The sequence below is a fragment of the Oncorhynchus kisutch genome, linkage group LG27, assembly GCF_002021735.2.
Source record: "Oncorhynchus kisutch isolate 150728-3 linkage group LG27, Okis_V2, whole genome shotgun sequence".
NCBI lineage: Eukaryota > Metazoa > Chordata > Actinopteri > Salmoniformes > Salmonidae > Oncorhynchus > Oncorhynchus kisutch.
In genome coordinates, this window is record NC_034200.2 from 16984882 (window position 1) to 17009453 (window position 24572).

The 24572-nt window shown below is 44.6% G+C and overlaps 1 protein-coding gene across 1 annotated transcript in view; it reads left to right on the forward strand.

Annotated features, from left to right (window-relative positions):
- LOC109872139 (adenylate cyclase type 1) overlaps positions 1 to 23244 on the forward strand; it is a 59670-nt gene extending 36426 nt beyond the window's left edge. The window contains exons 8-19 of the mRNA XM_031807293.1: positions 8120 to 8275; positions 10079 to 10273; positions 10447 to 10544; positions 10818 to 10902; positions 11393 to 11482; positions 11650 to 11915; positions 15346 to 15475; positions 16390 to 16506; positions 19024 to 19170; positions 19262 to 19360; positions 19505 to 19744; positions 20971 to 23244. Of these exons, the coding sequence (XP_031663153.1) occupies positions 8120 to 8275; positions 10079 to 10273; positions 10447 to 10544; positions 10818 to 10902; positions 11393 to 11482; positions 11650 to 11915; positions 15346 to 15475; positions 16390 to 16506; positions 19024 to 19170; positions 19262 to 19360; positions 19505 to 19744; positions 20971 to 21378 (2031 nt within the window). The 3' untranslated portion in view covers positions 21379 to 23244. The remainder of the gene's footprint in view (positions 1 to 8119; positions 8276 to 10078; positions 10274 to 10446; positions 10545 to 10817; positions 10903 to 11392; positions 11483 to 11649; positions 11916 to 15345; positions 15476 to 16389; positions 16507 to 19023; positions 19171 to 19261; positions 19361 to 19504; positions 19745 to 20970) is intronic.
- The last annotated feature ends 1328 nt before the right edge of the window (positions 23245 to 24572 follow it).

Genomic DNA, 24572 nt, shown 5'->3' on the forward strand with positions numbered 1-24572 from the left:
ATCTGACTACGTTTTCTCTCATAGTCCGAGAGCATCTGGTCGTTGCGGTTGTGGCACAAGGCTACTCATTTCTCTTAACTGGAGATTCTCTTTTCTCCCTCTCACCTGTCCATCTGTTCATTTGAATTCCATGCTGTCCCTTGTCCCCACTCAAGCTGAACATAGTTGTCATCTATCCCCCATCAGTTAGCCTTGGAGAGTTCCTCAATGAGCTTGACACCTTGATAAGCTAATTTCCTGATGATGGCTCTTTGTACTTGGTGACTTCAACTTCCCGATGTCTGCCTTCGACTTATTTTGCCTCGTTTGACCTCGCCCTTTCCCAAGCCCCTCCCACTCATAAGGCAGGCAGTACGCTTGACTTCCTCTTTCCTAGCGCTTGTTTGCCTACTAATTTCACTGCAACCCCCCCTCCAGGTCTCTGATCACTACTTTGTTTCCTTTTCTCTCTCCCTTTCCTCCAACCCTCCTCCAACCCTAGCCCCTAAGATGGTCAAATGCCTTTGCAATCTTCACCCTCTCTCCCACTACTCTCCTCTTCTATTCTATCATCTCTCCCTTCTGATAAATCATTCTCTCTCCTGATTCTGCCTATTCGACCCAACTCTCCTCACTTTCCGCATCATTTGACTCCTCACACTGTCCCCTTTCCTCCTGGCTGACTCGGCCCTCCCCTCCTGCTCCGTGGCTGAGTGATTCATAAAAAGGAAAACTAAACTTCTGGAGGACTTATCATCCTTTCACTCCCTCCTCTCTACCTTCTTTCTCGGTATCTGCTGCTAAAGCCACTTTATATCACTCTAAATTTCAATCTTCTGCCTCTAATCCTAGGAAATGCTTTCCTACCTTCTCCCTCCTACCTCTCTGCGGACTACTTTGTCAACCCCCAGATCAAGTCCTGCGACTAGTGAGATCTGGCAGCCCGACAACCTGCCTGCTCGACCTCATTCCCTTCTCCTTCATCCCTGACCACTGGCTGTGTCCCCTCTGACTTCAAAATGGCCCGAGATGGTCCCCTCCACTAGAAACCAAGACTCGACTCATCTGACGTCAAACTATAGACCTGTGTTCCTTTATTTTCTTGAGTGTACTGTCTCTGATCAACTCTCTTATCTCTCTCAGAACGAACCAGGCAGGCAGGCAGATCACTCAACCTAGACTGCTTTTCTCTGTCACTGAGGCTTTCTGCACTGCCAAAGCTGACTCTCTCTCCTCTGTTCTCATCCTCCTAGATCTATCCGCTGCCTTCAACACCATGAGCCATCAGACCCTCTGGGAGTCTCAGGCTCTGCACACTTTTGGATTGCATCCTCCCTGGCAGGCCGCTTCTACCAGTTGACATGGAGAGGATCTGTGTCTGCACCACGTACTCTCACTACTGGTGTCCCCTAGGGCTCGGTTCTAGGCCATCTCCTCTTCTGTCTATACACCAAGTCACTCAGCTCCGTCATCTCCTATCATTGCTATGCGGATGACACTCAACTACTCCCCCCCCCTTTCTGACACCCAGGTGGTGACACATATCCCTGCATGCCTGGCAGATATCTCAGCTTGGATATCGGCCTACTACCTCAAGCGCAACCTCGACAAGATTGAGCTTCTCTTCCTCCCGGGGTATGCCTGTCCACTCAAAGACCTCTCCATCACGGTTGATAACTCCAGTGTTGCCTGCCTAGAGTGAAAAGAACCTTGGCATGACAATGCAAACATCAGAGCAGTGACTCGCTCCTGCAGGTTCATGCGCTACAATATCTGTAAAGTATGACCCTACCTCACACAGGAAGCGGCGCAGGTCCTAATCCAGGCACTTTTTCCACTCAATATTTAGAATATAAGGTCCAATCATCAATGCGCTTTGAAATATAGGTGGGGGCAATGTACCAGTGGGGTAGTCTAATTAGCATATTTGGTGGCATGATCCAAAAATGTGTATTTGTACCAACTGTCAGTGGAAGTGGTTGATGGCTATGTTAAAGGTTGAGCACCTCTTAACACGGTCAGTTCTGTAATCTTTGTAAGGGCATATGAGCTGCACTGTTAAGAGGTTACTGTGCATTTAGTAGTACCTTAATGGAAGTTAGTTGCTGTGAATTTTGCTTGACCTAATTGGCAACCAGCTGTAAAAATCAGTCATGTAAGAGCCAGTAACCGCAAGCAACTCACTGGCAGTAGCTCACTGTATCTTCATTGAACTTTTCTGATAGCTTATAACAACTACTACGCTTTCTTTGTGGTGAGCACACTTGGGCTCCAGCCTCACCTGGCCTCAATCTCTTGGTTGGCAACTAACTGATCTTTCTGTCAGGTCAGTGTACGTGACAGACGTCAGCCACAGTCAGTTATTGGGAATTTTACAATATCTACTCGCAGCAAGCTGACCGTAAATGATTGAAAATTGAACATGAACTTCCCGATGACCAACTACCTTTAAAGTAACTGGAAAATCCACAGTAACATCTCAACAGTGCAGCTCTTGATTGTAGAATTTGGAGTGGAAAAATGAGATGCTCAACATAACAATGAAGCCACTTAAACTAGTACAACACTTCCACTAATGGTTGGCACATATACAACATATTTTAAACCATGCGCCCAAATATGCTAATGAGCCCACGCCAGCACATTGCCCCCAATGGCCTTCACAGGAAGGCCAAAAAGAATATCACGGACATCAACCACCCGAGCCACGGCCTGTTCACCCCGCTGTCATTCAGCAGGCGAGGTCAGTATAGGTCCATCAAAGCAGGGACCGAGAGACTGAAAAACCACTTCTATCAGACTGTTAAATAGCCATCACTAGTCGACTTTCACCCGATTACTCAACTCTGCACATTAGAGGCTGCTGCCTTTATATAAACTCAGCAAAAAAAAGAAACATCCCTTTTTCAGGACCCTGTCTTTCAAAGATAATTTGTAAAAATTAAACACTGTTTCCCATGCTTGTTCAATGAACCATAAACAATTAATGAACATGCGCCTGTGGAACGGTCATGAAGACACTAACAGCTTACAGACGGTAGGCAATTAAGGTCACAGTTATGAAAACAGGACACCAAGAGACCTTTCTACTGACTCTGATAAACACCAAAAGAAAGATGCCTAGGGTCCCTACTCATCTGCGTGAATGTGACTTAGGCATGCTGCAAGGAGGCATGAGGACTGCAGATGTGAGATGCCTAACACAGTGCTGCAGGGAGACTGGACGGACAGCTGATCATCATCACAGTGGCAGACCACGTGTAACAACACCTGCACAGGATCGGTACATCCGAACATCACACCTGCGGGACAGGTACAGGATGGCAACGACAGCCTGAGTTACACCAGGAACGCACAATCCCTCCATCAGTGCTCAGACTTTCTGCAGTAGGCTGAGAGAGGCTGGACTGAGGGCTTGTAGGCCTGTATGGCAGATCCTCACCAGACATCACCGGCAACAACATTGCCTATGGGCACAAACCCACTGTCGCTGGACCAGACAGGACTGGCAAAAAGTGCTCTTCACTGACGAGTTGTGGTTTTGTCTCACCAGGGGTGATGGTTGGATTCGTCTTTATCGTCGAAGGAATGAGCGTTACACCGAGGCCTGTACTCTGGAGCGGGATCAATGTGGAGGTGGAGGGTCTGTCATGGTCTGTGTGTCACAGCATCATTGGACTGAGCTTGTTGTCAACGCTGTGAGTTACAGGGAAGACATCCTCCTCCCTCATGTGGTATCCTTCCTGCAGGCTCATCCTGACATGACCCTCCAGCATGACAATGTCACCAGCCGTACTGCTCTTTCTGTGTGTGATTTCCTGCAAGACAGGAATGTTTTGGATGGTTGGACATAAGAGACACCAGCAAATCAGCTCCAACTGCTTTACGTTTTGGAACGCTTTTCCAAAGTATTCCCACACATAATGGAGATATACAGTATGAGATCATATACAAATGTAAGCAAGGTTTGAAATGCTTATGTTGTAGTCAAATATGATATCTGTTTCTTGCTGTCAATTTGCATTCTACAAATAATTTGTAATTATGTTCTGGATCACTGACCATCCGCTCCAAAAATAATCGTCCCACGGCTGAATCTAGTTGATGATCTCTGGCCTACAGGGACAAATTACAGAATGTCTATCAGTTCTAATCTTTTAACAATCTTTATGATACCCACAGAACCAGTGGCGGAGCAGGAAATTCAGGTTGTGGAAACCAAGAGGTTGAGTTCAAATCCCAAGCGAGGTTGACTCCCAAGTCATAAGATTTTGCTGATCTCCAAAACTACGCCCATAATTATTGTATTTCCCAGCATGCTCTATTTCAGTTAGATTTTTTTAAATTGTTCATTCAATATCTGTGTTTTTGCATGTACAGTTGAAGTTGGAGTTTACATACACTTAGGTTGGAGTCATTAAACCTTGTTTTTCAACCACCCCACAAATTTCTTGTTAACAAACTATAGTTTTGGCAAGTCGGTCAGGACATCTACTTTGTGCATTACACAAGTAATTTTTCCAACAACTGTTTACAGACAGATTATTTCACTTATAACTCACTGTATCACAATTCCAGTGGGTCAGAAGTTTACATACACTAAGTTGACTGTGCCTTTAAACAGCTTGGAAAATTTCAGAAAATTATGTCATGGCTTTAGAAGCTTCTGATAGGCTAATTGACATAATTTGAGTCAATTGGAGGCGTACCTGTGGATGTATTTCAAGGCCTACCTTCAAACTCAGTGCTTCTTTTCTTGACATCATGGGAAAATCAAAAGAAATCATCCAAGACCTCAGACGAAACATTGTAGACCTCCACAAGTCTGGTTCATCCTTGGGAGTAATTTCCAAATGCTGAAGGTACCATATTCATCTGTACAAACAATAGTATGCAAATGTAAACACCATGGGACCAAGCAGCCATCATACCGCTCGGGTAGAGATGCGTTCTGTCTCCTAGAGATGAATGTACTTTGGTGCGAAAAGTGCAAATCAATCCCAGAACAACAGCCAAGGACCTTGTGAAGATGCTAGAGGAAACTGGTACAAAAGTATCTATATCCACAGTAAAACGAGTCCAATATCAACATAACCTGAAAGGCCGCTCAGCAAGGAAGAAGCCTTGACGTGGTCCTTGATCCTTGATGGTCCTTGATGTGAAAGAGAAGTGTTTTCTGTTAATATGCCTGAAAAAATTATGGTTAATAAACAACTCAATTAGTTTCCTGACTTCTATCTTCCCTGGTTTAGTTTTTTTAATTCAATGTTACAATTATTAATAGACAAACAACTGAAATTGATGTTCTGAGTCCATGTCCTTGCTTAAATCACATCAAGAAAATTCTTGAGGTCTGGGAAAATAAATGTTTTAGATGTTTGAGTGTAATTTCCCATGAATTGTACATCCAAAAAGAGAGGATGTGTGGTTTCTGCTGTTTGGCCTACTGCTGCAGCGCGTCATTGGCACGGTTTGCTAAACAATCCCCACTCAATTCATACAAATAAATAATGATGATGTGGTGTGGTCAGGTAAGCCTACTTTGCCAAAGGTTTTTTTGGGGAAAGTCGTTTAACTACCCAAAAGACGGTTAACATTAGCAACACTAACTGTTTACATACAGAGTAGACAAACGCGCACACCAAACAGACAGAAGGGAAATATTGCTGGAATTTAATGGGCAGATATTATGTTACATTTGGCCATTTCAATAGAATAGTGGCTAACCGGGGGGGGGGGAATAATGTCAATGTGACTTTAATTGGATCGTACGCGGAAGATTTTCTGTTTATCACAGTTTGCGATGGAACACATGAACAAAAATGTAAACTCAACGTGTAAAATGTTGGTCTCATGTTTCATGAGCTGAAATCAAAGATCCCAGAAATGTTCCATACACACAAAAAGCGTATTTCTCTCATTTTGTGCACAAATTTGTTTACATCCTTGTTAGTGAGCATTTCTCCTTTGCCAAGTCCTTATGCCGGGGACAAAAAAAGGCCACTCTAAAATGTGCCGTTTTGTCAAACAACACAATGGCTCAATTTCTGAAGGAGCTTTTAATTGGCATGCTGACTGCAGGAATGTCACCAGAACATTTGCTGGAGAATTTAATGTTAATTTCTCTACCATAAGCCACATTCAATGTCTTTATAGAGAATTTGGCATTATGTCCAACCGGCCTCACAACCGCAGACCATGCCAGCCCAGGACCTCCACATCCGGCTTCTTCACCTGCGGGATCATCTGAGAGCCACCCGGACAGCTGATGAAACTGAGGAGTATTTCTATCTGTAGTAAAGCCCTTTTGTGGTGAAAAACTCATTCTGATTGGCTCACCCATGGCTGCGCCCCTGACCAGTCATGTGAAATCTATTTTATTTTAATTTTATTAGGCAAGTCAGTTAAGAACAAATTCTTACTTTCAATGACAGCCTAGGAACAGTGGCTTAACGACAGAGGGGCAGAACGACAGATTTGTACCTTGTCAGCTCAGGGATTTGAACTTGCAACCTTTCGGTTACTAGTCCAATGCTCTAATCAATAGGCTATCCTGCCGCCCCAACAGATCAGGGCCTAATTTATTTATTTCAATTGACTGATTTCCTTATATGAACTCTAACTCAGTAAAATCTTTGAAATTGTTGCATGTTGCGTTCACATTTTTGTCCTGTATACTTAAAAAGTTACTCATACAGTAGGTTAGCTGCGAGCTACTCTAGACCCCTGAGTTAGACCATGCTGGTAAGACCAGCTTGACCAGCTAGACCATTCTGGTAAGGCCAGCTTGACTAGCGTCCGACCTTCACTGACCAGCATAGAACAGCATGGACCAGCTTGAAATTTATGCTGATCTATGCTGAAGTAACTTTGATATATAGTACTGAACATGACATTGGTCATACTGTATGTGGACAGATGTAGTTTGACTGCTAGAACGGACAGACAATACATTTTAAAGGAACTACCTGGTAAAATATAGTCCAGATTTAAAAAAGACATAACCTCTCATTAACTTTCGTTTTCAACATAAGGTGAAACATTATCGATCTGAACTGAGCAGTATTTTAGTCCTGTACTACTGTAGGCCTACATGTTCAATATGCTGTGTGCATTGTAGAAAGTGTTGGGTATGTTTTTCATTGAGTTGTCACTCAGTCACGGTTGTTCAGATCCGATGGGTTCCCTTACAGTCTCCCTGATGTTTGGCCTCAGCTCTGACACTGTCTTGTCAACAGCCTGTGGCAGCAACACACACACACACACACACACACACACACACACACACACACACACACACACACACACACACACACACACACACACACACACCCCCGCCCCATCCCCTTCTAGTTTTCACATCTCCAACAGATGTGCCACTAGCAGCATTCGTACATCCGTGTCAGTTCATAATCATCTCTCCTCTCCTGCTCTCCCCTTCTCGTACCCTACCCTTGCCCTGCAGACTTTATTAGGTCTGGAGAGGGTGGTCTAACTTCCTGATGCCTGTGTATTTATCCAGCGCTGCTTGGCTATTCATCTGGTACACTGTAAAGAAATGCACAATGCACACTCTGGTGAGGTGCTGAAAAACAGAAGATAAACAACTATGGCTCTTTAGCCGAGACGTTGGTTAATAAATCCACAAGCAAGGAGAGATGAGTGTATGATGTATTTTTTGTTGCATTGTTGTCCGTCAGGTTTCAGATTATGTAAGAGCTTTATGTGGATCCTTATGTGAACCTTCACAGTAGTGTCACACTATTGTCTCAGGGGGCTGTTCAGCCACCCAGCCCTCTTCTACTCTCCTCCTTTGTGGAGATGTAACCTTAGTCAAGTGTCCCACGTCCCAAATGGCTCTCTATTTAGAGAATTCCTTTTGAAGTAGTGCACTAAATAGGAAATAGGGTGCCATTTGAAACACATGCTCGGTTAATCCTCTTGATCGACGAGCTGACCGCTCTACTTCATCAACGAGAAGAGACCGAGAAGAGGCGCCGCAGGGAGAGTTAGTGTTTGTCTACTGTAATCTGAGATGAAAACATAGTCATCCGCAAACGTATATGAAGTGTATCCACAGTACAAGTATATATCCTAGTGTGTATCCTAATCCCTGCTCTCACTGCTTGTTTGTTGACAGATATTCCCAGGATTGATTCTCTCGGATATAAAACCTGCCAAGAAGATGAAGTTTAAGACCGTGTGCTACCTGCTGGTGCAGCTCATGCACTGTAGGAAGATGTTCAAGGCCGAGATCCCCTTCTCAAACGCCATGAACTGTGAGGACGGCGACAAGGTAAGATCTTTGAGTGTCTTGTTTGTGTGTGTGTGTTTGTGTGTGTTGTATATGTGTGGGTGAGTGTGTGTGTGTGTGTGTGTGTTTTGTGCATGCTTGTTTGTGTGTGTTGTGTAAGGGAATGTAGAGACAAAGAGAGACGGTCTGTGTGTATACATTTGAGTACATGTGTGTGTACATACATGTGTGTGTGTGTGTGTGTGAGCATGCATGTGCGTGTACTTGTCTGCGTGCAATGTGTGCTTCCCAACCAACCAGACTTTGTTGACCTTCATCAGTATACTTTCAATTCCTTTGTTAATATGGCTGATTGTCAGTGTGTTATCTTGACCCGCTGTCCCTGTAAAGATATCCTGAAGTCTGGCTTCAGTTCAACTCTGGCTCAGGATATTTAAATCCAGATATTCAGGTCTGTGTGGGTGTGTGTGGGAAAGGAGATGTAATGCAGGGGATAAGAGCCAAAAGAAATCTCGCCCTTTCAGATAAAACCATAAAACTTAGTACAATCATTCTGTAAAGGGCATAAGAACCTCTGTGGTTACGTTTATATAATATGTCATAGAGCTCTGATGCTTCGTGAGAAGCCTGGGTGGAAGCATGTAAACATAGCTTTCAAAAGAGAGGGGATTGGAGTGAAGTTAAAATATACTCGACACAGACTGAGATATTCAGATTCAGGCCACACACACACACACACACACAATCTTCAGGCTGTCGGAAATGACAATGAACTCCGAGAGAGAGGGAGAGTGGGAGATGGGAGACGAGGAAGGAGTGAAAGGATGAGTGCACTCGGAGCAGCCGTGGGTGTATGATGTGATGAGTGTCCTATGCTCCTCGGACCATCTCCAAACAATTGGGTCACATGCAGAGTGGGAGATGGAAAGACTAAAGAGAGAGACTAGAGGGAAAACGAGAGGGCGACGGGAGAGGAAGGGGGTGAGAGACAGGCTTACAACACAGCCACAGAAACACTAATTAGCGTAATCAATGCACACACGCCTCCAAAGCAACCAAGAGAAAGTGAGGGGTGATGAGGATGAAGTCAGTGGGGTGTGTGTTTGTTAACCTTCCTCAACCGTCCTCATTCGCTCTGCCCCCCCCTCCCTCCCCCATCCCCATTATGATGGCACTCTTTTCAGCCGCTCCTCGCTTACCCACTGTCTCTCATGCTGTGACACTGATGGGCCTCAGTCTGTACAGCTCACTGGCTTTCTTCCTTCATCCAGGAAGACTCAATCAGGCTACATCCCAAATTGCACACTGTGTCCTATATAGTACACTGCAAGTCAAAAGTAGAACACCACGAAGAGCACCATTTGGGACAGGTCCTCATTCTCTCTGGTGTCAAATCACTGCTTTTGCTCTGCTGCTCCAAATAGCCCACTGTACAGTAACAACACTTCCAAAGGACTATCAAGAAAAGGGGGTTCAGTTGGGGTCAGAGAATGAATGTTAACTGTAGAGTAAATCATTTATGTTTTGTTTGTTGTGTGAAGATGAGCATTTAATGTGTTGATGCCCCTTTTCAATTCATGTCAAGTCAACCACAAGGATTGACTTTGTTTGATTTCCCTTGGTCACATTAAAAGATTTGAGTACTATTAGAACACACCTCTTCTTACTCCATGGTGAATTTTGGTGTTTGTAGATAAGTGTAAACTTTCTCTCACCCACAATGATACCCGAACAGTAGACAGCAGAGGCCTATTTCCTCCGTGACCCATTGTTTTGAACAGCTGGTATAAAACCCTCTGAACGTAGTCAAGACAGGATTCCGTTTCCCACAATTCTGTGCCACAGCGGAGGGCCCTGCGGACGGCTCCAGAGAAGCTGCGGAACCGGACGTCGATGTCGGCTAACGTGACCCAGGCCAGTCCCGGAACACGGGTCAACCGCTACATTGGTCGCCTAATCGAGGCGAGGCAGACAGAGTCAGACACAGCTGACCTCAACTTCCTCACACTCATGTATAAGTGCTCTGAGCGCGAGCAGAGGGTGAGTAACTGTACTACACTACACAGCATACATGCACAGACATACGCACGCAAACGTCGCAGCGCAAGGAATGCAATGACTTTTGAATCCGACGTTTTGATGGACGTATTTCCCAGAAGATGCTTTAATAATTATTTTATCTGAGACATCCCTCTCTCTGGTTGCTCTGCCAGTACCACCAGCTCCATGATGAGTACTTCACCAGCGCCGTGGTCCTCTCTCTAATTCTAGCTGCCTTGTTCGGCCTTGTCTACCTTCTCATCCTACCACAGTATGTACTAGATTATTATAGGATATCTGAGAGCAACACATTCTGTACCTCTATCTCTTTCTCTGTGCCTCTCTCTTTATCTCGCTCTCTCTCTCTCTCTCGCTCGTTTTAGTATATGATATCTGACAGCGACACGCTGTCTTTCTCTCTCTCTCTCTTTTCTTTTGGTCTGCTGCCTCTTCAGTTGACTTCCACAGGCTCTGTCCACTAACTCACTACCTCTTCTTCTCGTCCTCCTGTCTTTCCCCTCCTCTCTCCTGCTGCCGTCACCAGGGGAACAGTGGTCCTGGTCCTACTGGTCTTCTGCATCTGTTTCCTAGTAGTTTGTATCATGTACCTGCATGTCACAAAATTCCAGGTAAAAGCCTGCTGGATGCCTCGGTCCAATTGATTTAACATGTCGTTCATACACTCACTTTTCCGAGGGGTTGATTATGCTGTCAGTGGTTTTCCATGGGTAGGTCAAAGTCCCTTTTGATCATTGAGTTCATTTTGCAAATATTACGTTTTTCTGCTTACATCTGCAAATATGAAATCATATTTTAGTCGGTAGTTGATAATAATATTATGTAGGAAATTGATGTCAATGGCCTTCAGAAAACTTTTCAAACTCAATGCTAAGTCTATTAATTTCAGCTTTTGTTGAGGTTGACAGATTGACTTTTTCCAACTTCCCTAACGCCCTCAGCTAATATTACATGAATTAAGTTATAATTCTTTTCAAATTCAAATTCTGTGTGGTAAGCTTTTTCTACTCTCCCTCCATTTCATCCTTAATCTGTTTCTCTTTGTGTCTATTCTCTCTCTCTCTCTCTCTCTCTCTCTCTCTCTCTCTCTCTCTCTCTCAGTGTTTTCCAGGCTGCCTCACCATTCAGATCCGTACTGTTCTGTGTGTTCTCATAGTGCTCTTAATCTATGCTGTTGCCCAGGCCTGTGTGGTAAGTAGGGTTAACAACAAGGCACTAAAACAACAATATTCATGATATTCATTGCAATACTCTTGAAATCATAAATGTAAATGTCATGCAAATCAAATATGCAAAGAACCAACCTTTGAGTTACTGCTTGAGTTTTGAGTCCATTCTCTCCTCTGTTTCTCTGCCAGGTGGGCTGCATGCCATGGCTGTGGGGCAGTGCCCACCACTCTAACAGTTCCATTGTCATCATTGACACGAGCGACGGTGCCAACCGCACCGCGATGGAGCTGCCATGCGACGGTGTCCGCTACGCCTTCCTGTCGTGCATTGTGGGCACGCTGACACTGGCGCTCTTCCTGCGCATCTCCTGGATGCCAAAGATGGCCCTGTTGCTCCTGCTGGGGGTGCTGTATGTCACTGTGCTGGAGCTCAGCGGATTCAGACACACCGCCGGGTGAGGGAGAATACACACACACACACCAGTGGAGGCTGCTGAGGGGAGGACGGCTCTTAATAATGACTCTAATGGGGTAAATGGAATGGTATCAAACACATGCTTGATACCATGCCATTCAATCCATTCCAGCCATACACTCAATTCCAGCCATTATTATGAGCCGTCCTCCCCTCAGCTGCCTCCACTGACACAAACACAGGAGGGCGAGAGGGGAAAAACCTGAACGGACAAATGCACCCACCATCCTCCCACTGTCAGTCCTGAAGCTATAGCCCTCAGATTTACTATGCTCCCCCTGCCACTCACGCATCCAAGGCCATGATTGATTTTACATGACAGTAGTGTCAGCTACGGTTTCCTCTTGGTTTGATTTGGAGTGGGAACAAACAAACAACAGTCACAGGGATATTTCCATTTTGTGGGGACGTGTGTAGGAGGAGAGGAGTCTTTGTTTGTCCTCGACCTGCGCACTCTCTCATGGGAACTGTTTGAAGAGGAGCCACACAGTACATGTTCATTAACTCTGAACCAAAAGGCTGAGCTGACAATGTATGCTTTTGCTTGGGTACTGAGTAGGAGTAACTCAGTACCCAGGACCTAGTACAGCTCAGAGCACAGGCCCATTGTATAGATACAAACAGATCACTTAGTGCAGGAATCATCAACTATATTCAGCCACGGGGCAATTGTTTTCTTGAGCAGATGGTCAGGGTGCTGGAACATAATTACAAATAATTTGTAGGCTGCAAATTGACAGCAAGAAGCCCAAACATATATCATATATGACTAAAACATAATCATTTCAAACCTTGCTTGCATTAGTATACGATCACATTATTGGTGGACATAAAGTATTGTAAAAACAGCAGCAAATCAGCTCCAAGGGATTTTAATTGAGGAAATTATGTGTGGCAATACTTGGGAAAGGATTTCCAACAATAAAACTCTTGTTCAGAAAACCTGAACAAATAAAAACGTGGGGGCCGCCGGTTGGGGAACCCTGGCTTACCGTATAACGCTGGAATACTCTGATATTGTTGAGATGGAAAACTACTTGTTGTTCTCCAAATGGGTCTTATTATCCGCAAATATTATATCTGTGCTGAGTGTATGGGGTTTACATCACCGTTGGTTTAAGTCACCCTGTCTGTTTTCCTGCGGTTGTGGCTGACATGTTGGTTCTCACTGGTGGTTTCATCCACAGACTTAATTCTTTTTGTAGTGGCCCAGACCAAATGTATGTTGCTGACATCAAATTTGGTTCTCACAAAGTGGGGGGGTCCCTGTCCCTCCACATCTCTCCCCTGTGAAGTTGTACTCCCCACTGTATTTATGTGGTCCCCCACTCCCCCTTTTATTAATGATGTGGTACAGTCCTACTGTATTATGTTGCTGACATCTATGTTAGGCTGTTCCCACAGTGTGTGTGTGTGTGTGTGGGGGGGGGGGGGGGGGGGTCTATCCACATCTCCCCACTTTCACTATTAATTAATGTTGTGGTACAGTCTAACTGTTTATGACTTATATTGCTAACATCTCTGTTGGTTTCTCCCACAGTGGGGGTCCATAGTGTTACATGTACAGTGCATTCAGAAAGTATTCAGACCCATTGACTTTTTTCACATTTTGTTTTACGTTACAGCCATATTCTAAAATGGATTCAAAAACAATTGTTCACACAATACCCCATAATGACAAAGAGAAAACTGATGTGTAGAAATATTTGCAGAAATACCTTAATTACTTAAGTATTCAGACCCTTTGCTATGAGACTCAAAATTGAGCTCAGATGCATCCTGTTTCCATTGATCATCCTTAAGATGTTTCTAAACTTGATTGGAGTCCACCTGTAGTAAATTCAAGTGATTGGACATGATTTGGAAAGGTACACACCTGTCTATATAAGGTCTCACAGTTGACAGTGCATGTCAGAGCAAAAACAAAGCCCTGAGGTCGAAGGAATTGTCCATAGAGCTCCAAGACAGGATTGTGTCATGGCACAGGTCTCGGGAAGGGTATCAAAAAATGTCTGCAGCATTGAAGATCCCCCAAGAACAAAGTGGCCGCCATCATTCTTAATAGAAGAAATTTGGAACCACCAAGACTCTTCCTAGAGCTGGCAGCCCGGCCAAACTGAGCAATTGGGGGAGAAGGGCCTTGGTCAGGGAGATGACCAAGAACCCGATTATTACTCGGGCAGAGCTTCAGAGTTCCTCTGTGGATATGGGAGAACCTTCCAGAAGGACAACCATCTCCAACTCCACCAATCTGGCCTTTATGTTAATGGCCAGACGGAAGCCTCAGCAAAAGGCACATGACAACACATTGGGAGTTTGCCAAAAGGCACCTAAAGGACTCTGACCATTAGAAACAAGAATCTCTGGTCTGATGAAACCAAGATTGGACTTTTTGGACTCGTTTTTGCTTTGCCATTATTAGGTATTGTGTGCAGATTGATGAGGGGGAAAAACGATTTAATCCATTTCAGAATACAGTGCCTTGCGAAAGTATTCGGCCCCCTTGAACTTTGCGACCTTTTGCCACATTTCAGGCTTCGTTTTTGATTTGTTAAAAAAGTTTGAAATATCCAATAAATGTCGTTCCACTTCATGATTGTGTCCCACTTGTTGTTGATTCTTCACAAAAAAATACAGTTTTATATCTTTATGTTTGAAGCCTGAAATGTGGCAAAAGGTCGCAAAGTTCAAGGGGGCCGCCCTGCAACGGGTGGTGAAAACCGCCCAGCACATCACTGGTGCCCAGCTCCCTGCCATTGTAGACCTCCAGTGCAAGCTGTGTCGGCGTAGGGCGTGGCATCATCAGGGACCCTTCACATCCATGCCACAAACTGTTAGCCCTCCTACCATCAGGCAGGCAGTACAGGTCTCTATGTTCCCGCACTAGCAGGCTCAAGAACAGTTTCTTTCCAGCTACTGTAACCCTGCTGAACTCTGACATGGCACTAGCCATATCCACCCGCCCACCACTTAGTACGGCCTCTCAGGGACCTTGTTTCACTACTCTCCTTGCGATCTTTACTGGACTCTGACATTGCTTTGCAAAGTCTGACTAAGGACATTATTCAGTTGTACATGTCTACCTCTGTAACCTAATTTCTGCTATCCCTGCATTTCAGTTGCATGCCTCCTTGCACTTGCCATTTGCCTTCATTGCACATTTAAGCATCCTACTTAATTGTTTCACTTGTACATTTTTTGTACTCAGTTATTTGCACTTCTGGTCAGATGCTAACTGCATTTCTTTGTATTGTATTGTTCAATGACAATAAGGTTGAATCTAATCTATTCTAAAAAAATATCTCTGTGGAGGGGCTGGGTCTCTCCCTATACCTCAACTCTCCCTTTTAATGAATGATGAGGTCTTTTGTGAAGATTGTTGCTGATGTCTCTGTTGGTTTGTCACACAGCGGGGGGTCTAATCTCCAGATCCAGGGCTATGAGCCCATCCTGTCCCTGCTGCTGTTCACCAGTGCCCTGGCCCTCCACTCCAGACAGCTGGACCTCAAACTACGACTGGACTTCCTTTGGGCCACACAGGTGTGTGTGTCTGTGTGGGCTGTTCTCGTATGCATAGATCTAGCTAGCTGATGAACACCATGCTTTACTCATCATCCAACCTTCTGTTGTGACCATACCATGCCAAGTCATATTTTGAGGCTTTTGGCTGCCAAATGCCAGGCTATTGGCTGTTAAAGCTGCTGGCAGATGCTAGCATGGTGATGGCTGATATTGGCGTTGTTGGTTACGATAGGACAGGGCTGATATTGGCATGGTTGTTTACAATAGGACAAGGGGCTGTTATTGGCGTGGTTGTGTTGGGTTATAGTTTGAAATACTTGCTATAGTAGAGGATAATGGTTACATTTATGAGGAATGTATGTGGTGGGGTCAATGGCGGTTGGATAATACATATGGGCCTGGAGAGTTACTAAGTAAGGGAAAAGGCAATCACATGGTTGCAGTCACTGATAAGGGTGGGTTGCTGTGGATTTGTGAGGAATGTGGGCTGAGGTCACGTCAGGTCACATGAAGGGAGAAGGAACAGTTTTATTACACACATCACTGGGGAATCACTGGGAACCAGGGAATTTATTGAAAGTTCACAGAATACTGTAACCCTATACAGGACAAGGGGGTGATATTGGCATGGTTGGTAAGGATAGGTCAGGACAAGTCACTGATATTGACATGGTTTGGTACAATAGAGACACTTGGCTGGTAGGGCAGTTGTAGTGTCTAGTAGGGTTTGGCTTTAGGTTTGGACCTTTAACTCTTGATTCTAAGTGCTCCTTGTCCACAATGTCAGACTAACATGGTGCCTCAGCCCTGGTGTACATTTAGAGCTTATACCGACACCTTGTGGTAGGAGCTTTGAACTGCATCCTTGAGTTGTACTTTGGGGATAATTATTTTATTCAAATGTATGTGTTTGTGTTTGTGTGTGTTGTCAGGCGGAGGAGGAGAGGGACGGCATGGAGAAGGTCAAGCTGGACAACAGGAGGATTCTCTTCAACCTGCTTCCTGCTCATGTGGCTCAACACTTCCTCCTGTCCAACCCCAGAAACATGGTGGGTCCTACGTAGACGGACGGACAGATAAACAGACAGACACAGGCAGGCAGACAGACACAAAATGTGTTGTTTCATAAAGGATATTACCTTTCCTTCAAAGGATCAATAGTATCTTGCCATATACACTGCCTTCGGAAAGTATTCAGATCCCTTGACATTTTCCACATTTTGTTACGTTACAGCCTTATTCTAAAATGGTTTAAATTGGTTTTTCCCCTCATCAATCTACACACAATACCTCATAATGACAAAGCACATTTTTTTGGGGGGGGGGTGTTTTTCTATTTAAAATAAAATGTCACATTCGCATAAGTCTTTAAACCCTTTACTCAGTACATTGTTGAAGCACCTTTGGCAGCGATTACGGCCTCAAGTCTTCTTTGGTATGATGCTACAAGCTTGGCACACCTGTATATGAGGATTTACTCCCATTCTTCTCTGCAGATCTTCTCAAGCTCTGTCAGGTTGGATAGGGAGCGTCGCTGCACAGCTATTTTCAGGTCTCTCCAGAGATGTTCAATCGGGTTCAAGTCCGGGCTCTGGCTGGGCCACTCAAGGACATTCAGAGACTTGTCCCGAAGCCACCCCTGCGTTGTCTTGGTTGTGTGCTTTGGGTTGTTGTCCTATGGAAGGTGAACCTTCGCCCCAGTCTGAGGTCCTGAGTGCTCTGGAGCAGGTTTTCATTAAGGATCTGTCTGTACTTTGCTCTGTTCATCTTTAACTCAATCCTAACTAGTCTCCGAGTCCCAGCTGCTGAAAAATGACCCCACAGCATGATGCTGCCACCACCATGCTTCACCGTAGGAATGGTGCCAGGTTTCCTCCAGACGTGACGCCAGAGCTGGAAAAAGGAAACAATGGTCATACTTGAGTAAAAGTAAAGATAACTTAATAGAAATGACTCAAGTGAAAGTCACCGGGTAAAATATTCCTTTAGAAAAAGTCTAAAAGTATTTGGTTTTAAATATACTTAAGTATCAAAAGTGAATGTATAAATAATTTCAAAGTGCTAATATTAAGCAAACCAGACAGCACCATTTAGTTTTTGCATTTACAGATAGCCATGTGCACTCTCCAACACACAGACACTCAAATGAAGCATTTGTATTTAATGAGTCTGCCAGATCAGAGGCATTAGGGATGCCCAGGGACACTCTCTTGATAAGTGTGTGAAATGGGCCATTTTCCTGTCCTGCTAGTCATTAAAAATGTAATGAGTACTTTTGGGTGTCAGGAAGAATGTATGGAGTAAAAACGATATAATTTTATTTTGGAAAGTAGTGAAGTGAGGGTAAAAGTAAAAATATAAATAGTAATGTATTTTTATTTAAGTACTTTACACCACGCGTGAGGCTTGGCATTCAGGCCAATGAGTTCAGTCTTGGATTCATCAGACCAGAGAATCTTGTTTCTCGTGGTCTGTGAGTCCTTTAGGTGCCTTTTCGCAAATTCCAAGCGGGCTGTCCTGTGCCTTTTACTGAGGAGTGGCTTCCATTTGGCCACTGTTCCATAGAGAGTGCTGCTGAGATGGTTGTCCTTCTGGAAGGTTCTTCCATCACCACAGAGAAACTCTGGAGCTTTGTCAGAGTGACCATCAGGTTCTTCGTCACCTCCCTGACCAAGGCCCTTTTCCCCCGATTGCTCAATTTGGCCAGGCAGCCAGCTCTAGGAAGAGTCTTGGTGGTTCCAAACTTCGACACAATCCTGTCTTAGAGGTCTAGGGAAATTTCATTCGACCTCATTGCTGGGTTTTTGCTCTGACATGCATTGTCAACTGTGGGACCTTATATAGACAGGTGCGTACCTTTCCAAATAATGTCCAATCACTTGAATTTACCAGAGGTGGAAACAGGATGCATCGGAGTTCAATTTTGAGTCTCATAGCGAAGGGTCTGAATAGTTATGTATATAGGCTCTTTCTGTTTTGTATAATGTTTTATTAGCAACATTTCTAAGAACCTGTTTTCTCTTTGTCATTATGAGTAGATTGCTGAGGAAATATTTTTATTTAATCAATTTATTTAATCAAGTCTGTAACGTAACAAAATGTGGAAAAAGTCAAGGGGTCTGAATACTTTCCGAAGGCACTGTATACGGAACAAAATAAATACAACATGCAACAATTTCCACAATTTTACTCAGTTACAGTTCTTATAAGGAAATCAGTCATTTGAAATGCATTTGTTAGGCCCTAATCTATGGATTTCACATGACTGGTCAGGGGCGCAGCCCACTTGGGAGCCAGGCCCAGCCAATCAGAATCAGTTTTTCTCCACCAAAGGGCTTGAATTATCTTGGCAAAGGAGAAATACTCACTAACAGGGATGTAAACAAATTTGTGCTCAACATTTGAGAGAAATAAGCTTTCTGTGCGTATGGACATTTTCTGGGATCTTTTCTTTCAGCTCATGAAACATGGGACCAACACCTTACATGCTACGTTTATATTTTTGTTCACTACACAGTACATCTATTTGGCCTAGTGACTATGGTTGGCTATGTGTTTTTCTATAGGATCTGTATTACCAGTCCTATGCCCAAGTCGGAGTGCTGTTTGCTTCCATCCCCAACTTCAATGACTTCTACATTGAGCTGGATGGGAACAACATGGGAGTGGAGTGTCTGAGACTACTCAATGAAATCATCGCAGATTTTGACGAGGTGAGGATGTTGGCTGCTACAGTTATCTGGGATACTAACATCCTTTGTTGCCTTCTCCTGTGTATAGGTGTAAATCTCATTTTTTCATCAGCTCATGGATAAAGAATGCTATAAGGACATAGAGAAGATCAAAACCATTGGCAGCACATATATGGCAGCTGTGGGTCTAGTCCCCACCATCGGAACAAAGGCAAGTGTGTGTGTTTGTGTGTTTCTGGTGCGGTCTTGTGTGTGTGTGTTAAATAACATGTAAAAAGTATGAATATAACAAGGACAGTGAATGAATGTGATAATTAAAAGCAATCTTTGTTTACTTCCTTACTCCCTTCTATAGGACAAAAAATCTGTCTATGATCACCTGAGCACAGTGGCAGACTATGCTATTGAGATGTTCGATGTGCTGGATGAAATCAACTACCAGTCATACAACGACTTTGTCCTGAGAGTGGGTATCAACGTGGGTCCAGTGGTGGCGGGGGTGATCGGGGCCAGGAGGCCTCAGTATGATATCTGGGGGAACACAGTGAACGTGGCCAGCCGCATGGACAGCACCGGAGTCCCTGGCAAGATACAGGTACTGTCAGGGCTGTGCATTAACCTACCAGCTGCCTTTTGTAGGCAAAATGTCAACATTTATAGGCCTATATATTTCCTGCAACAACACACTCACTCATCACATATTGTAGGCAAGCTAGTGCCAGTGACTCCTAGGTCAAGAGAGGACATGAGATGATTGACATGGGGAGAAGAGTGGCTATCAGCTGACCAAAGAGAATAAGAATGGGGCAGCAGGTAGCCTAGTGGTTAGAGCGTTGGACTTGTAACTGAAAGTTTGCAAGATCAAATCCCAGAGCAGACAAGGTAAAAATCTGTCCTTCTGCCCCTGAACAAGGCAGTTAGCCCACTGTTCGTAGGCCACCATTGAAAATAAGAATTTGTTCTTAACTGACTTGCCTAGTTAAATAAAGGTAAAATGCTAGTGTAGGCTAATTAGATATGCTGTTGGAACAAACTTGATTTGAATTTGTTCTGCTGCTGACATCTGCCTCTTAGCAACAAGCAGTCAGATTGCCCCATTCTTTGTCCATAACAGTGAGAGACACGAATGACAGATCCAACTCAAAAGTAGCCTCCTACCTACCAGTAGCCTCCTACCTACCAGTAGCCTCCTACCAGTTGGCGTATTACTGTCTTCCCGCCCAGTGGCCGCATGTGGCCAGTGGCCACGCATGCAAGTCAGAGGTGTGCGCTCTTTGAGCGGGAAGGCAGGGGAGAGGGTATTTTATGAGATTCATGAGCTTATAAAATAAGATAGTTTGATGTGCATTTTGTTACATTCAAAATGAAAGCAAAAATGTAAAGACTACTTTTTTTTAAACCACAGAGCTGCTAGGGCACTTTATCATAGGAGGGCAAGTGCTCAGGCACTGGTTGAGCCCTATCTATGCATATACCTGTACTGGTTGAGCCCTATCTGTGCATGTGCCTGTGTACTGGTTGAGCCCTATCTGTGCATGTGCCTGTGTACTGGTTGAGCCCTATCTATGCCTGTGTACTGGTTGAGCCCTATCTGTGCATGTGCCTGTGTACAGGTTTAGCCCTATCTATGCCTGTGTACTGGTTGAGCCCTATCTGTGCATGTGCCTGTGTACTGGTTGAGCCCTATCTGTGCATGTGCCATGTGTACTGTACTAAATTATGTGTTATGATTAAGGCCTGTTGATTGGCCTAGAGTAAATTTCATTGTATGACAGTGGTATAACCTCTCTCTCTCTCTATTTCCCTCCCTCCCTCCCCAAGGTAACAGAAGATGTGTACCGGATCCTGGGGGATAACTATGACCTGGTGTGCCGGGGCAAGGTCAGCGTGAAGGGTAAGGGTGAGATGCTCACATACTTCCTGGAGGGCAAGGTCCACAGCACCGGCTGTGCCCCCACGTCCTCCGTGGTGCGCTCTGCCAGCCTGAACCGCCGCGCCCACTCCTGCGGCAAGGCCAGCGTTCCCACCAAACTGGGCAGCGTCAACTCTGTCGCCAGCTTCACCGTCCGTGCTAGCATGGTTAGCCTCGGTGGCATGGGTAACAGCAGCTCTAGCCCCGGTGTCAACGTCCACACCACGCAATGCTTGCCCTCGCACTGCGTGCCTACTCTGGGAGAGGAGGAGGAAGAAGAGGAGACAGAGGTAGATGTGGGAGGAGTGGCTGTGTAGGTTGGTGGAGAGAAGAAGCGCTGCACTATTGTAAACTTGAGCTCCAGGATCCTGGGCTATAACATCCATCAGGACTAGATCCACTGAGGGTCCCACTACAGAATGAACCAAGGTCTCCTGTGGGTAACTGGGATACTGGGACAGTCCACTGCACAATGGATCAATGGAGGGATGCTCCTCCAGGAGCTACCTGGTTCTGAGGATGGTCAGATTGGATATCTGGACAATCACACCAAGTTTAAAATCCCAATTGCAATCAACCTGCGGACTTGATTGGGTTTGTGTACGTTTTTGTGACAGTAGTTGTGACTTGCCACCGTTTGGATCCACATACAATCAACTGAAGGATTCCAGCTTCCAGGATTGGAACACCATGCTTGATGACTTAAGGGTGGCAGTCAGGTGACAGTGTGTCGTCCCTCTGTGTGTGCACAGTCCCAACAAGGGGTCATGCACACACAACCCAGTATTATCCACATATAAGAGGACTGATCATGTTATTAATGCTTTTTTATGTCTTCTTCTCTGATTATGCCAAGGATACATTCCATCCTTCACAGTGTAAATACAATCTGTGTACTGTACGTATGGTATGCATGCAAGTGTGTATTTCTACACAAATATTTATATGTGTGTGTGCATGTGGGTGTTCTTAAATCTTAAACAAATTAGCACAAATAGGTTTTTATACATTCAAAGAGTTTTCAAAATCTCAAAAGGCTTTTGAAAGGTTTTCGGCAGTTCACGAACTGTTAGTGCTGCTCATACTGCTGGGATAGATTGACTGGTCCGGTTCCCCGTCGAGCGCAAACCAAAGCAATGAGCTTCTTTTAAGATCCTGTGGTTTAGTACATCGTCCTTCACGGCAGGAGCACAAATACCATCTAGGTCTCTGGATTTCTAGAGCAACGAGGGAAAAAGTCATTCAGGTAATTTTTTCTCCCAGAAACACTCAATAGGCAGGATATATGGTTTACTGCATATGACATTTTTTTTTTGATGTCTCATGGATCCAAACAAACATGTATCGGATGAGGGTAAGTAACATAGTATTATTTCTAATGTAGGCGACCGGGAGAAATACACACACTTTGTTTGCTTCTGTGACCTTGTTGAGCTCGTGTATTGATCAAGGCTTGTTATTCGTCCATTGCTCTGCTCTGATAAGGATTACGTGTGGGAGTGTGTGTCCTGTGTTGGCTACACAAGCAGCCAAGGCTTTGAAAGTGAGGTCGGTACGAGAGGTATTGGGTAAAGTACATTGGCTTTGACCCACAGAGCGATAAGGATGCCCTTATCCTTGAGTCCGACTGACGTGCGCTGTAGAACTCTAGTGAATGCCAAACCCGGTGCGGCCGTGTTAGTGTCAACGGTACGTTTACACACGTTCTCTACGTCTTACACACACACACATCCAGCGACATACACATGCTCACACCTTCACACATGCACTTACACAAACCCACACACACACACACACACATAGACATGCACCCCTGTGCACATCACACACACACACAAAAATCCGTATTCTGCAAATAAGTATAGACTCAGCAACCTACGTAGGAGCTGTAGAATCACAGTTTCCAGCTCCCATACCGTAGATTAAGCCTGGCCATTAGAGAGATACAGTAGGTGACGACTTTCACTCGATCTGCAGTTCCAGTTTCAAGTATTTTGCCTTACTTCTAAGAAAGCTTACCGTGATTGAAACATGCCTTTTTAGCTCATCAGTTTGATACACAGACAATGGTACTTTTGTAAATAGATTACTACAGCTGTAAACAGCTATAAACAACGTATCTTGTACAGTTATCTCCGTTTACAGTTTATTTTGTAATAAACACATTGTTGATGTACAAAATACATGATCTTAAGTTTCTTGATGTGTGTGTGTGTTTGTGTGTGTGTGTGTGTGTGTGTGTGTGTGTGTGTGTGTGTGTGTGTGTGTGTGTGTGTGTGTGTGTGTGTGTGTGTGTGTAGGAATTAAATTAGGAATTAGGTCAAGATTCTGGAATGCTGGTGTCCTGGGATGCCAAGTCATTTCCTTGATGAGGTTAGTCCTCGTTAAAGCATGTTATTTTTCTCTCGGAAAAAGGTCTCCACAGGGATGCTGGCACCTGTTGAGTCCAATGCTTCCCACAGTTCCCAAGTTGGCTGGAGGTCCTTTTGGGTGGTGGACCATTCTTGATGCACACGGGACACTGTGTGTGAAAAGCACAGCAGCGTTGCAGTTCTTGACACAAACCTGTGCGTCTAACGTGCTACCATACCCCCTTCAAAGGCACTTCAACCTTCTGTCTTGCCCATTCAACCACTGACACACTCCAAGTCTCAACTGTCTGAAGTCTTTAAAAAGGCTTCTTTAAGCCGTCTCCTCCCCTCCATCTACACTGATTCAAGTGAATTTAACAAGGGACATCAATATGGGATCATAGCTTTCACCACGATTCACCTGGTCAGTCTATGTCATGGAAATAGAAGGTGTTTTTATGTTTTGTATACTCAGTGTGTGTGTGTTCAATGGGGTTTTCCAGGTCCATTTGTTAACCTTTGAACCAACATGGTTCTTACAATAACAACTTCCTTGCAAAGCTTCAGCTACCCAAAGTCACTGACACTGGCAAATTGGCCTAGTCTGTCTGTGTTACTTTCCACAGATAAACCTAGAAATATCCCAAAATGTTGAGCGGCGGCCAATGCTTTCCAATGTTTTCCCAGTATTTTGTGGTTTTCCCTGGGCTCAATCAGTATAACAGTTAAGTCAATAAAGAACTGGCCTGGCCTGCTCAACAGTACTCCCTGGTTTACACAGTCTGTTGTGGTGTTCTGTTATAACCTATTATATTGGAGGATGACTAGCCTTTCGGTGGTTACTCTAACTACTAAACGTAGTTGATAATACTATCGACCTCATTAGTAAATCCAGTTGTGTGTCAGCTCTGCTTATATGGTTCTGTGCCTGTAGGATTCCCAAGGTAAACACACTGGCTACATACTGTAAGTAACTGGGTAGCACTGACAGAGTGGATGTTGAATATTTGCGGCAGGTAGCCTAGCGGTTAGGAACATTGGGCCAGTAACCGAAAGCTTGTTGGTTCGAAACCCCAACCCGACTAGGAACAAAATCTGTTGGTGTGCCCTTGAGCAAGACATTTAAGTCACTGACACTGTCGGGTTGGGGTTTCGAACCA